The sequence below is a fragment of the Dipodomys spectabilis genome, unplaced genomic scaffold, assembly GCF_019054845.1.
Source record: "Dipodomys spectabilis isolate Male_0828 unplaced genomic scaffold, ASM1905484v1 ptg000234l, whole genome shotgun sequence".
In the NCBI taxonomy this organism is placed as follows: domain Eukaryota; kingdom Metazoa; phylum Chordata; class Mammalia; order Rodentia; family Heteromyidae; genus Dipodomys; species Dipodomys spectabilis.
Genome location: NW_024870911.1, coordinates 18237130 through 18251782, shown reverse-complemented (window position 1 = coordinate 18251782; position 14653 = coordinate 18237130). Strand labels below are relative to the sequence as shown.

General features: G+C 51.4%; 1 protein-coding gene and 1 pseudogene across 2 annotated transcripts; both read right to left on the bottom strand.

Annotated features, from left to right (window-relative positions):
- Positions 1–784: 784 nt before the first annotated feature.
- Cd63 (CD63 molecule) lies at positions 785–4578 on the bottom strand. 2 transcript variants are annotated; one of them, XM_042699072.1, is made up of 8 exons: positions 4554–4578; positions 3293–3369; positions 2295–2483; positions 2061–2135; positions 1646–1741; positions 1399–1539; positions 1142–1225; positions 785–953 (listed from the first exon to the last, which is right to left on the bottom strand). In XM_042699072.1, exons 2-8 carry the CDS (start codon positions 3356–3358, stop codon positions 888–890), a joined length of 717 nt encoding a protein of 238 aa, XP_042555006.1. In that variant the 5' UTR covers positions 3359–3369; positions 4554–4578; the 3' UTR covers positions 785–887. The 2 variants fall into 2 exon arrangements, with proteins under 2 accessions (XP_042555006.1, XP_042555005.1); XM_042699071.1 differs by lacking the exon at positions 4554–4578 and adding an exon at positions 3982–4065.
- Positions 4579–9133: 4555 nt separating this feature from the next.
- Positions 9134–13451, bottom strand: LOC122124294 (annotated as a pseudogene).
- Between the last annotated feature and the right edge of the window lie 1202 nt (positions 13452–14653).

Below are 14653 nucleotides of genomic sequence, written 5' to 3'. Positions count from 1 at the left end.
AACAACAGCCAGCACCCACCAGGGGGCTACCTTGCATTTATAGATGGTCTTTGGAGCTGTACCTGGAGTGACCATCAGAGGGCACCTTTTCCCTTAGAATAAGGTCACAATTGTGTTTGCTTTATCTAATTTTCATGTGGGAAGAGGAAAGGTGAAGATGAATCTTACAAGGTTGTATCTAGCCACTGGCTCACACCTGTCATCCTAGCTACTCAGGAGGCTGAGATCTGAGGATCTCAGTTCAAAGCCAACCCAAGCAGGAAAGTCCATGAGACTCTTATCTCCAATTAACCACCAGAAAACTGAAAGTGATGCTGTGGCTCAAGTGGTAGAGCACTAGCCTCGAGCTAGAGAGATCAAGCCCAATGACTGACAAAAAAAATAAAGGTTGTTTCCATAGAAGAAAGATTCAAATTTTACTATGTCAAGAATCAGAAACACTAGCCACACATGTTCCAAACAACTTAGCATCACTCAGAAGACTGTTCAGAAGAGGGAAGGAGCTGGGTGCTGGGCACTGGTGATTCACATCTGTAATCCTAGCTACTCAGGAGGCTGAGTCTGAGGATCACAGTTTGAAGGTAGCCCAGACGGGAAAATCCATGAGTAACCAACAAGCCAGAAGTGGAGCTGTGAATCAAGTTGTAAAGTGCCAGCCTTGAATGAAAAGGCTAAGGGACAATACACCTAGGTCCTGAGTTCAAGCCCCAGTACAGTTAAAAAAAAAAGGGGAGGGGGGGAGGTGGGTCTGGATCCAACATCACTCTAAGAGAAACCATCTCTCTTTTGGTCTGAAAAAATAATCCGTTTAATTGAAAAACCTGGAGGACATTATTCCACTCCCCACAATGATCCCCACCAATGAAGAAACTGAACAGACTAGCTCCCTACATCACTTCGTAGCCACTTCGGATACTCTTCACCAGGCAGCAGGCAAAGACAATTCCCAGGACCTAGAAGGAAATAAGGGGTGAAGTAAAGGAGTCAGAAGCAGATGCTGCACTCCCTATCCAAGAGATCCCCAAATATGCCCAGGCCTCCCCTCCTCAGTCCAGCACTTCTTGCTGGCTTCCCTCCTCCCCACCTCTGCTCCCCAGATGCCATGGACTGAGTCCCAGCCCCTGCCCACATCATCACTCACCTCTACAAAAGCAATGCCCAGAGCTGCTGCAGCTGCCAGCAGCACTTTCTTCCTCAGGAAGACCCCGATACTCTCCACACAGCCCTGAAGGCAGGCAGGCAAAAGAACCATCAAAAAGGAGCTTCCTAGCCACCTCTCCTGATCCATCTGTCTCTTCTTTCACACTCTCTTTCATCCCACCCCAGCCCCCTTCCCAACCCTGGGCAGCCACCCCAGGTTTCTCTTGCCCTATGTCTCCGCAGGCTTCTTCCCCCTACCTTGGAATTGATCTCATCCACCTTGAAATCATTTCCACAGCCCACAGTGACATTAACACAACAGGAGTCGGGGACGCGGTCCTTGGCCATGCCAGGAACATTCTCCCAGTCTGTGTAGTTACTAGCTCCACAGCAGCTAAACTGGTGGAGTGGAGAAAAGCAGGAGAAAGAGTTGCTAAGTGAACCACCACCTCCGGAACAGAGATGAGAATGCTCTCTCCCCACCGCTCCGGGCAGCCCTGCTCACTCTTTTCTGCAACTCATCCAGTACCACAGCAGTGTTGTTGTTTTTAGTGTAATTCTTCATTTCTTGCCGGAAGTCCTTCTCAAATTCGGTTACCACCTGAGAGTGAGGAGGGGCAGGGGTGTTACAGAAGACAGAATTAGGAGAGCGGCCCCAGACCAGCCTAAGGCAGCAAGGCTCTTCCCACATTCTCTGCCCAGCTTGTCTTTATTTATTTATTGGTCAGTTATGGGGAGTGAACCCTGGGGCCTGAGCGCTGTCCCTCAGCTCTTCAGCTCAAGGCTAGCACTCTACCACTTGAGCCACAGTGCCACTTTTAGCTTTTTCTGCTTATGCGGTACTGAGGAATCAAAACCAGCAATCAAAATCATGCATATAAGGGAAACACTCTACTGCTAAGCCACATTCCCAGCCCTACCTTGTCTTTAAACACATAGCCTGCAATGGCCACAGCCACCTCCACAAGCACTATAAGAGACAGGAAAATGGCAAACTGTGGGGGCAAAAGAGAACCAGAGTTAGGTTTGAAGTCTGAATGAAAACGACCTGCTCTGGCCCTAGTCAGTCTCTAGAACACTCATGGAGGCCCTTTCTCACCCACCTACCACACTGAACCCAGAAATCCCCAGGCTGTTCCCACACCCCTACTCACAGTGACCATGAGACAATAGTTCTCTTTGCAGGCCCCGCAGCAGCCCACAAAGGCCACCAGGAAGAGGAAGACACCCACGGCAATGATGACCACAGGCAGCAGGGTGACCGGGGTAGTCTCCTGCATGATGGTCTGGTTCAGGACAAGCTGAACAGCTACCCCCACTGCGATCAATCCTATGGCACAGGCCTGAGCGGAAGGCAGGTAGAGGTTAGAGCAGACCCACAATCCAGCAGGCCTCCACAGTGTGTGGTGGTGGTGGGGGGGGGGGGGTTGCCCTGACTGCTACCCTGGGGATCCTGACTGCTGGGGAAGTGGGTACCCATCCTGGCCTCACTAGAAGGCTGGGGGCTGACCGGTTCAGGGAAAGGGGGCTAGGGGGTGATGCCTTCCCTTAAGCAGCTCTAGAGCCGAGGAGTTGAGCCCAATGCAAAGCAGAAAGCAAGCTGCAAAGCTTGACTCCAGGGCACACATTCCTAATAAGAGAACTACTGTTTCTGCAACTCCCCAAACTACCCTCGGGTGACTAAGGAGAGGGAGGTAAAGGGGTGGAGGGCCCAGTAACTGGGGGTGGGGGTGGGGGGGTGATCAGGTGGACAGACAGCTCACGGGGGGGGGGAGGGGGGGGAGGACCGGGAGTGGGGCGGCTGAGGAGGGGGGAGAGTGATAGCCCAGCCCAGATAGCATCGGGCGGTTGGCTGGTTGCCCCACACGCGGCCGCCTGCCCCGTATCACAAGTGGTTGGGTCACCAGACAGGAAGGCCAGGGGAGGTGGGGACGGGAACTGCAGCAATCTCTGGACAGCGAAACCCGGTTCCGAACTAGTAGCCTGGGGGTGGAGGGCGGGGCGGCCCGAGCCGCCGGGGGCCTCCCTCCCTCCCGACATCTGGTCTCCAGCTGCTGCCTCCTTCGATCCAGCGAGTCCCTCGCGTGCCCGGCCGGCGGCGGCCCCCCATCGCCGCCTCCCCCCCCCCACCCCCCACTCCCGCCCCACTCACGCAAAAGGCCAACAGGAAGACGTAGAGCAAGAACTTGACACATCGCATGCCTCCTTCCACCGCCATGGCTGCAGGGCCTGAGGCCGAGGGAGCGAGGGGAGGGGATGAGGAGGCTGCGCCGCGAGTGGAGGGGGGGGACGCCGGGCTTCCGGGCTCCCCCCGCCCCGCCGGCTCTCGCGGGTTCCCTGGCAGGCCCCCATTCCCGGCCCCTCCCACCCGGAAGCCCGTGGTCAGATCCACGTCTCCCTGCCCCCCGCCGCGGCCCACGGGACGGAGGGAGGGGGAGGGAGGGAGGGAGGGAGGGGAGACGGGACCCCTGCCGGGCCCCTCCGCCCCCCCGCGCCGCGCCGCCCGCCCGACCCCCGGGCACCGCCGCCCGGGATCCCAGCCCGAAGCCGATCCGAAGCCGATCCTCGACGGGTCTCCGGGCTCCTGCAGAAGCCCGTGCGGGGCTCGATCGCGGGCCCCCCACCGGCCGGCCCGGGCCCCGTTCCGCGGAGCGCCGATCCCAGAAGGCGGTCGGGAACCCCGAGAACCCCGCGCGCGCCCCCCACCACCCCGGGCTCCGCGAGGGAACTCCCAGGCAAAGTGGCTCCAGGCCCCGGGGAGGGCGCGGAGGGGGCCGGGCCCCGAGGACGGCGGCCCGCGGGGGTCCCAGCCCACCCCCGACCCCGGGGCCCGCGCCTCACCTGAGCTCCTCGAGGTCGCGCGCTCCTCTCCGCCGCGGCTCCCGGCCCTCTGGCTGCGCCCCCCGCGCCCCGCCCGCCCGCCGCGGCCCCGCCCCGGGCCCGGCCGCCGCCCCCTCCTCCCCCCGCGGCCGCCCGCCGCCCTCGTGACGCGGGAACAGCTGCGGCCTGAGTCACCGGGGCCGGCGAGGGGCGGGGTGGGCGCCGAGCCCCTGCTGCCCAGCCCGGCCGGAGCCACGTGGCCACTGCCCGGAAGCCGGCGCCCACCCCGGGCGCCGCGAGGCCCCCGCGCGCCCGGCCCCTCGGGGCGCCGGCGGCCGGGGCGGTGGGTGGAGGCGCGAGGCCCGAGCGGTGGCCCCCGACGGGGAGCCCCGAACCCGCCGCGCCGTCCGGGGGGTGGGGGAGCCGTCCTCCCCACCACCCCATCCCGAATCTGCAGAGAACGCCTGGATCGGGTGGGGCCAGAGTAAACACGTCCAGAAAAGTGTCTGGAAGTCACTAGGGGTTTCTGGCCTTTTCCCAGGGCTCCTGGACTGAGAAAAGGGGAGGCCCAGGGTCCTGGGCCAGCTACCCACCCGTCAATTACGGCGGTTCCTGGTTCCTCTCTCTGGGGAAGATTAACAAGGTCCAGGGCCCCTTCTGATCCACCAGTTCTGGCGGAGGCGGGGAGTGAGGAAGCATGGAGTGTATTCACACTGGTCAGGTTTACGCCTCATGGGTTTCCTCATCTCGCTCCCCCCATTCCCCATCTGGGGGCGGGATCCAGCTGCCTCCCTCCGTGTGTGCCACTGGTGGTCTCCAGAAGGTGCTGCTGGGAGAGACTTATGAACAGACCCAGCCTCACACCCCCAGTCTGGCCCCATACCTAAATTCTTAGGTACAACCTTCAAGAGCCACTTCCTGGACCTTGGGGGTAGGGTAATGTGTACAAAGAAAGAAGAAAAACTTTTTGAGAGCAAAGGGCAAGCTTGGTGACACATTCTTGTAATCCAGCCTAGCAGGAGGTAAAGATTAGAGGATCACAAGTTTAAGGCCAACTTGAATAACTTGGTGAAACCCTGTCTCTAAAAGAATGGGCGAGTTACCTAGCAATACAAGGCCCTGAGTTCAAAAGCCCATTACCATCTTTAAAAAAAAAGCTGAGCACTAGCCTTGAGCAAAAGAAGCTCAGGGACAGTGCCCAGGTCCAGAGTTCAAGCCCCAAAATGACCAAAAAAAAGGAAGAAGAGAAATGAAATTTCGTTATTTTCAGGAAAACGAGTGAAACTGAAGATCATCATATTAAATGAAACAAACCAGTTTCACAAAGACAAGTTTCATATATTTTCTTTTATATAAGGAGTAGGGGATGTAAGGAGGATGGTAGGGAAAATGGGAAAGAGGAATAAGAAACAGTAAAGAAGTGGATATGATTAAAGTATCATATTCATGTTTAAAAAATGTCAGAATGAAACTCCTTACTTTCTGGAATTTATATGCTAATAAAACAAACAGGGCTGGAATGTTTTGTGGTAGAGTGCTTGCCTTGCATGCATGAAGCCCTGGGTTCAATTCCTCAGTGGCGCTGTGGCTCAAGTGGTAGAGTGCTAGCCTTGAAGAAAAGAAGCTCAAGGACTGTGCCCAGGCCCTGAGTTCAAGCCACAGGACTGGCACACATAAAAAATAAAATATTTAAATTTAAAAAGCAAACATAATGAAAGAGCAAAGGGAAGACCTGGCTAGAGGGGACTGAGGAATACCTTCTGCGATCTTACCCTTCTAATGGAGTACAATTAAACCCATTCTGGACCTTGCACTCCCTTCTGCTCAGCAGACCGTAGAGGAGGAAAGATGCCAGAGAAAGGGGTATTCAGCCGTTTTCTTCTTGTTCTCCCACTAGTTGCCAGGCATGTGCTAGGCACGGGGCAGAAAGGAGTGGAAATGTGGATTGCCCTCGGCCAGGAGGCAGAACCGAGTTCTCTGAGTCAGGCTGATGAGCTCAGGGAAGGATGGAGAGAAGAGAATGTATTTCAGAGATCTCCAAGGTGAACTTGAAGAATAAAGGACAAGTTCTTCAGGACAGGAAAGTGGTTAACTGTACAAAGGAGCATTTTTTTTCTTTCTTTCTTTCTTTTTTTTTTTTTGCCAGTCCTGAAGCTTGAACTCAGGGCCTGGACACTGTCCCTGAGCTTCTTTTGCTCAAGGCTAGCACTCTACCACTTGAGCCACAGCACCACTTCTGGCCTTTTTTGTTTATGTGGTACCAAGGAATGGAACCCAGGGCTTCATGCATGCTAGGCAAGCACTCTACCACTAAGCCACATTCCCAGCCTTTCCCTCGCTCTTTCCTAGTTTTCCCATCTCGTCCCCACCCAAAAGTTGTATAGTCCATTTTCAACATAGTGTCTACTGAGTACCACTAGAAAATGAGTATTTTTTTTAAAGTATGTGGCAGGCCTGGCATTCTTGGTTCACACCTGTAATCCTACCTACTCTGGAAGCTGAGACCTGAGAATCAAAGTTTGAAACCACCCCAGGTAGAAAAGCCCGCTCCAAGAAGCCATCTCTAATTAACCAGTAAAATGCTGGACTGGAAGCTTGGCTCAAGTGGTAGAATGCTAGCCATAAACAACAGATTCATGAGAGTTTGAGCCCCTGAATTAAAGCCCTGGTACAAACACACACACATACACACATAACACACACACACACACACCAGATATGTGGCAGATTGGGACTGGCTGTGCTGAAGATCCAGGGAAGGATGTGGTGGAAATGGGTGGACAAATTGTCCAAAGATCAAGATAGACTGACCTAAAATATATAACAGGCAAGTATAATACTTTGTCCTGTTCCTGTGTAGAAACAAGCGAGCTGCAAAACACATTTAGGACAGAACTGGGGATATGTGCATATTTATTAAATGAGAAGTAGACATGACAATTTTTTTTCATTAGGCTGGCTTTGTTGCTCAGTGGTAAGAGTGTTTGTCTGGCATGTACAAGATCTAAGGTCAACCTCCGTTGCTGCATCAGGAAAAAATAATTAGAAGATAGATAGATAGATAGCTTTGATAATGAAGTGACTAGCCAGGCATCTGTGGCTCACTCCTATAATCCTATCTACTCAGGAGGCTGAGATATGACTGTATTAGGAAGACCTCTTACCTCTAATCATTCGCTTTACCCGATAAAACTGCTGGTGACGGCTGGGTATGGGCCTGACGCTCCAGCACTATCCATTTTCAGAGCTAGTTGATTCAGCAGGTGAGTTGTTACACACTCCGTAGCAGATTCCGAGTTCTATGGCCACCATCCTGCTGTCTATATCAACCAACACCTTTTCTGGGGTCTGATGAGCGTCGGCATCGGGCACCTTAACCTGGCGTTCAGTTCATCCCGCAGCTCCAGTTCTGCTTACCAAAAGTGGCCCACTAGGCACTCGCATTCCACGTACTGCGGCCCTGGCCGGTCAGTGTAGGAACCTTCTCAAGAAAGTTGCTTCTTCATTAACAACTTTGTTGCGGTGGGCTCTGTCACTCCGGATGACTAGGTGGGCTTGCCCGCCTGAGTAGGGGTCTTCCTACTACAATGACTATGTAGGGAAATATGCTTTGTCCCTGAGCTCTTTTTGCTCAAGGCTAGCACTCTAGTACTTTGAGCCACAGTTTGAATGGATTTTAACTGAAGATAAGAGTCTTACAGACTTTCCTATTAAGACTAGCTCTAAACTGGCGTCCTCTTATCTCAGCTTCCTAAGTAGCTAGGATTACAGGCACGAGCTACCTTCTCTAGGCTAGGGAATGATTTCTTTAAAGTTGCAGCCTAAGTGGAGCACTGGTGGCTCACGCCTGTAATCCTAGCAGCTCTGGAGGCTGAGATATGAGGATAACAGTTCAAAGCTAACCCAGGAAGGGAATTCTTTAAGACCTTTTTTTTTTTTTTTTGTCAGTCATGAGGCCTGAACTCTGGGCCTGGGCCACAGCTTTTTAGCTCAAGGCTAGCACTCTACCACTTGAGCCACAGCGCTGCTTCCGGCTTTATCTGCTTATGTAGGGCTGAGGAATTGAACCCAGGGCCTCATGCACGCAAGGCAAGTTCTCTACCACTGAGCCACCTTCCCAGCCCTTCTCCTTGAACATTTTTGCTCAAAGTTTACGCTCTACCACTTGAGCCACAGCTCAACTTCCAACGTTTGTTTTTTTTTGGAGGGGGGGAGAGGTTTAATTGGAGATAAGAGTCTTACAGAGCCGGCACCAGTGGCTCATGTCTGTAATCCTAGCTACTCAGGAGGCTGACAGGATCACAGTTCAAAGCCAGCCCAGGCAGTCAAGTCCTAGAAACTCTTATCTCCAGTAAAAACCACCAGAAAACCGGAAGTGGCGCTGAAAAAAAAATTCAGGGACAGCTCCCAGGCCATGAATTCAAATCCCAGAGCCAGCACGAAAAAAGAATGAAGAAACCATGAAAGAACAAGAGGGAGGGAGGGAGGGAAAGAGAGGAGGGGGGAAAAGAGGGAAAGAAGGTAGGTAGGAAGGAAGGAAGGAAGGAAGGCGGAAAAAGCGAGCAAGCCCTGGCTGCTGGGGCCGGCCACACAGGAAAAGGATGTAGGGATGTAAAGGACTTGCCCCTCAAGCCTGTAGTTTCTTCCCCATGGATAAGGTCTTGCCCTTTGGGGTGCTAGGCTGTGAACAGATGAAGTTGCAATGGTGGGAGGTGCAGACATCCCTAAGAAGAGCCTAGCCAGATTGGTTGTCCCTTACACATTCACACACACACACACACAGACACACACACACAGACACACACACACACACACCCTCACCTGGCAACAACTTGGAAAACTGGATTTTCTCTGAAGACTTCTGCCTTAACTGTTCTCACCTTCTGGCCACAGGCAGCTCAGGTTATGCTTTCTCATCTTGAGTCAACCCTGTCCACCCATATTTTTCTTCTCCTGGATTATAAAAGATTTTAATATCCAATCAAGCATGACCCCAAAGCTTTGATTGCCATGTATTCTACCTACATTGTAATAACCCAGCTTCCATGCTACATTAAGGGATTTTTTTGTCTTCTCACAGTCCAAATGAATTGTTAACCTAAAAACCAATTGTCTGCTGTGAGTAATGAAATCACCAACAAGTTTCTTTCCAAGTCACCAAAAATGTCATGAATCAAAATTTTCTTATTTGTGATCCCAAAATTGGGATCACGTTTTCATTTTACCCATTCTGTTCTTATGTATTTGCAACACAAGTGTTAGCCATCTGCCATACAAGTGCTGACCACCATACCAGTTGAAAGAACCCAATATCGCACTATATTTTGGGCAAAGAAACTGTCCATCTATCATTCCCAAGAAAGTAGATTCCAGCCTGGGAAGGTGGCTCAGTGGTAGAGTGCTTGCCTTGCATGCATGAGGCCCCGGGTTTGGTTCCTCAGCACCATGTAAGCAGAAAAAGCCGGAAGTGGCACTGTGGCTCAAGTGGTAGAGCACTAGCCTTGAGCTGAAGAGCTGAGGGACAGCTCCCAGGCACAGAGTTCAGACCCCACAGCTAAAAAAAAAAAAAAGTGTCATTCTCTTGTGGGCAAAGGATACATAGGTCCACTTCCCTCATAATAATCCAAAATACTTTAACTGTGAAATAAAGATCACCTGCACTTTGTACATTTATAGTGAATGTCTTTTTTTTTCTTTTTTTTTTTTTGCCAGTCCTGGGGCTTGAACTCAGGGCCTGGGCACTGCCCTTGAGTTTTATTTGCTCAAGCATAGCACCTTACCATGTGAGCTACAGCACCACAGGACCAGTCGCGGGGCTTGAACTCTGGGCCTGGGCACTGTCCCTCAGCTCTTCAGCTCAAGGCTAGCATTCTACCACTTGAGCCATAGCACCACTTCCGGATTTTTTTGCTTATATGGTACTGAGGAATCTAACTCAGGGCCTCATGCATGCAAGGCTAGCGCTCTACCACTGAGCCACCTTCCCAGCCCCACTTCCGGCTTTTTCTGTGTATGTGGTACTGAGGAATCGAACCCAGGGCTTCATGTATGTTAGGCAAGCACTCTACCACTAAGCCACATTCCTAGCCCAAGAATGTCATCTTTTAATCCTTGTGAATGGTGATTGGGTCAAGAGAGAGTTCTTGGGGTAAATCCTGCAATTCTGGATACTTCTCTGTTACCCTTTGTGAACCACCTCATTTAGAAATTGCACTAGAAGTATCCGCTTCATATCCTACCACCTGGTATCATTTCAGTTGCCCCTCAAACTCCTAATTCATCTTAGCTTCTGGTTTAAGAGTCTGGAGGTTTTCATAGGCTTTTGCACAGATAAGTTAGTCTTCATCGTAAAAGCAGTCACTACAGCTATACTTCAACTGAAAAGCAGACCAGACCCATTCCAGGGCAGAGCAGCTCAGTCCCAGGTTTGAAGTCCCAGTAAGAAGACGCTGCAGAGACCTTCAAACCCAGCCCCTACCTGGAAACTGGACTCCAACTCCACCATCGGCAGGGTGCTGATACCCACCTCCCTCAGGTGACCCAGCCTGGCAACGGGCTAGCTCCACTCAGTTCCAGCCCTGGCAGTGCCTGCAGCATCTGTCCAGCACAGCTGGCCCCACGGGTGCCCGATCCCACACTCGAAGCCATCACTTGGGCCTGGAGCCTCCAGCATCTGTCCATCGCTGGAGAAGCATATATTACACTCAGAATCCCCTCCTTTTTATCGTTCTCTCTCTCTCTCTCTCTCTCTCTCTCTCGCTCTCGCTCTCGCTTGCTCTCTTTTAATATATTATGGTGTTTACAGAGGGGGTTACCATTTCACAATCCAGGTAATACATACATTTCCTTCTGGACAACATCACCCCTTCCTTTGCTTTCCCCCAGTTTTCCCCTTCCATCCCTGCCCACAAGTTACATAGTTCATTTTTCCATATAGACCCCTTTCTGACCAGTAGTTAGAATATGGCGCCTCCTGATGACACAGCAGGGCTATGCAACCAGGCTTGGCCCCCACCCCCACCCCACCCCTACCCCACTCTAGCCCAGCAGAAAAGGCTGGGCTGGTGGCTCATGTCTATAATCCTAGCTACTCTGGAGGCTGAGATCTGAGGATTGTGGTTCATAGTCAGCCTGGGCAGAAAAGTCTATGAGACTGTTCTTTTTTTTTTTTTGGGGGGGGGGTCCAGTTGTGGGGCCTGAGCACTGTCCCTCAGCTCTTCAGCTCAAGGCTAGCACTCTACCACTTGAGCCACAGCACCACTTCCAGCTTTTTTCTTTTTGCTTATGCGGTGCTGAGGAATCGAACCCAGGGCCTCATGCGTGCAAGGCAAGCGCTCTACCACTGAGCCACCTTCCCAGCCTCTATGAGACTGTTATCGCCAATAAACCAACAGAAAATCAGAAGTGGCGCTGTGGGTCAAGTGGTAGAGCACTAGACTTCAGCTGAAGAGCTCAGGGACAGTGCCCAGCCCAGAGTTCCAGCCCCATGACCAACAACAACAACAAAAAAGGCAGAGAAGCCAGGTGCCCGTGGCTCACGCTGGTACACTGGTCATCTTAGCTACTCGTGAGGTTAAGATCTGAGGATCACAGTTCAAAGCCTCCCGGGGCAAGAAAGTCTATGGGATTCTAATCTCCAATCTCCAATTAACTATCAAAAAGCCAGAAGTATACCAGGCCCTGAGTTCAAGCCACAAGACCTGGCACAAAAAAATGAAATTAAATTAAATAAATAAGATATGAGAAGTGGCTGGGTGAAGATGGAGAAAGAGTTCAGGGAAGAAGAACTCTAGTGGTATTGCCTCCAGCCCGAAATGCAAATTTGAAATGCAAATTATGTTTGGTTCCCTTCTTCCAACCCCAGCTACTCTTAAGAGAGCCTTGAGGCTAAAGAGGTTCACATTGCTGCCAAGGGACCGGGGCAAGATAAATTATAGGTTGAGAACAGTGGTGTGGGAAAGGGCAGTAATTACACAGTGCTGTACTCCTCCCTGGGGGCGGGGCTGGGGCTTGTGGGAGCAGATCTGTGCACCACCCTCAGCCCAGCACAGCCTCCTGGCCTTCCTGGAACCTCAGGCTGGAATGGGAGGCCCTTCTCCCCACTATAGCTCAACCATCCTTCCTCTTCCCTCCCTGTCTCAAGAAAGCCCAGTAGTGCCAGGGAATCAATCCACTGACCCTCAAAATAAGGACTTTAAGAGCAAAGAGGGAGATGAATTAGAATTAGGGATCTTAGCGCAGCTCCAGTGGCTCACACCTATAATCCTAGCTGCTCAGGAGGCTGAGATCTGAGGATCTCGGTTCAAAGCCAGCCCGGGCAGGCAAGTCCGAGAGACTCTTCTCTCCAATTAACCACCAGAAAACCAAAGTGGCACTGTGGCTCCGGTCGTAGAGTGCTCGCCTTGAGCTGAAGAGCTGAGTGAAGGACAGGGCCCAGGCTCAGAGTTCAAGCCCCACAACTGCTTAAATAAATAAATACAGGGGCTGGGAAGGTGGCTCAGTGGTAGAGCGCTTGTCTTGCATGCATGAGGCCCTGGGTTCAATTCCTCAGCACCACATAAGCAAAAAGCCAGAAGTGTGGCTCAAGTGGTAAAGCACAAGCCTTGAGCTGAAGAGAGAGCCGGGTTGTGTTGGACAAGGCCGTTTGCGGGTGGGGGTGCAGGCCAGCAGATTTCTCTCCTTACAGTGTTCTCCAATTCAAGCAGTAGTGGCCTTGAACTGTGGAGATCTGTAGCTCAGAGCTGCAGCTCTTCTCCTGCAGAATGTAACAGACCTTCTACCGAAGGACAAACCAGCCCCTCACTTGGGAAGGGCCTGAAACTTCACCCTGCTATGCCCCCTGGAACACTGCTTCCTATCCCCACTCCTCACAATCTAACTGCCTCCTCAGGCCCGGACCCACATTTACTATGAACCAGCCAGGACCTTGAAGGCGGGTCCTGAAGGTTGCCAGGGTAACACCAGGCGAAGGGGCACCCCTGGCAGGAAGACAGTTGCCAGGGAGACCAGGACAGTGGGCGGGAACCCAAGCCAGAGTTGGCATGTATTGGGATGTGCAAAAACCTTAATGTCCAGTTCTCCCTTGTAACTAACTCCTTTCCTGTAAAGTCACCAGGGGGCTGAGGAGAGAGCCTCCCTCCTTCAGGCCTGGGCCTGGGACAGCTGGCCTCCTGAAGCTCCCAAAAGAAACCTCCCAGAGCCAAGCATGGTGTTGCTCCGCGGTGAGCAGTGCTTTGCAAGTGGAGGCAGGAGGATTATGAGTTCAAGGCCAGACTACGCTACATAGCAAGTCTGGATTTGTCTCAAAAAGAAAGGAAAAGCAACAAAAGGGAAGGAGAGGAGAAAAGAAAAACCTAGGGGCTGTTTTCAGAAACACTGCAACTTCAGAATCCTAGAGGACCAAGAAAAGAGGGAGAGATGTAGGGACTGGAGGAAAAATATACTTACAGCATTATGAAATAGAAGTTCTTGGGCTGAGGATATAGCTCCATGGTACAATTCCTGCTTAGTATTCACGAGGCCATGAGCTCCATTTCCATTCTCCTCCCCCCTTACCCACGACACAACACAACAAAACTCCGTCGGGAGGGGGGACAAATATACAAGCCATGAAAACAGTTTTTTTAATTTTAACCTTCGAGGAGCTGATATTCCATGTTGTAACACCAGATGGCAGGCTTGTCCACTTATTGGATTAAGGCTCGTTCCAGTACTCCTGAGGAAGAAAGCTAAGAGACGTTCTTTCTGTCTCATTTGTTTCTGCCTGCATTTGGCAAACAGTAATACCTCCTGGATACAAATACAGAGCTTTCTCTCTCCTATCCAGTTCTGCAGGTTCCCTCAGCAAAGCACATTCGTGCTCATTCATTCTTTATTCAATATGGCTAAGGAATACTTCAGTGAAAACTTCTCTTGTGTTGTAAGTTACAGCAAGGGTAATAACTAATACATTTTTATTTATTAATTTATTTTTATGCCAGTCCTGGGATTGGAACTCAGGGCCTAGGCATTGTCCCTAAGCTTTTTGCTCAAGGCTAGCACTCTACTACTTGAAGCACAGCTCCATTTAAGACTTTTTGCTGCTTCATTGGAGATGAGAGTCTCATGGACTTTCCTGCCTGGGCTGGCTTTGAATGATGACCCTCAGATTTTAACCTCCTGAGTAGCTAGGGATATAGGCATGACCTGGTAGAGCCTGGTTATGACTAATGCATTTAATATGTAAGAAAATCCTCATAATCTTATGAAATAAGTACAGTATTTTCTTTTTTTTGGGGGGGGTAGGTCATGGGGCTTGAACTCTGGGCTTGGGTGCTGTCCCTGCACTCTTTAGCTCAAGGCAAGTGCTCTACCACTCAAGCCACAGCGCTACTTCCAGTTTTCTAGTGGTTTATTGGAGATAACAGTCTCACGGACTTTCCTGCCTGGGCTGGCTTTGAATCTTGATCCTCAGATCTCAGCCTCCTGAGTAGCTAGGATTACAGGTGTGAGCCACTGGCACCAGACCAGAAGTTCTTTTCTGATTCTCAACTAGAACTATGCTGTCTGGGTTCAAATCCGTGCAATCCTTCTTTTCAGACTATGTGGGTTCAAGAAAGTTTTAACATCTTTTTGCACTCTAAATTCTTCATTTTGTAAGACAGGATAACATTATTGTACTTATAGCCGGGCGCCGGGGACTCACGCCTGTAAT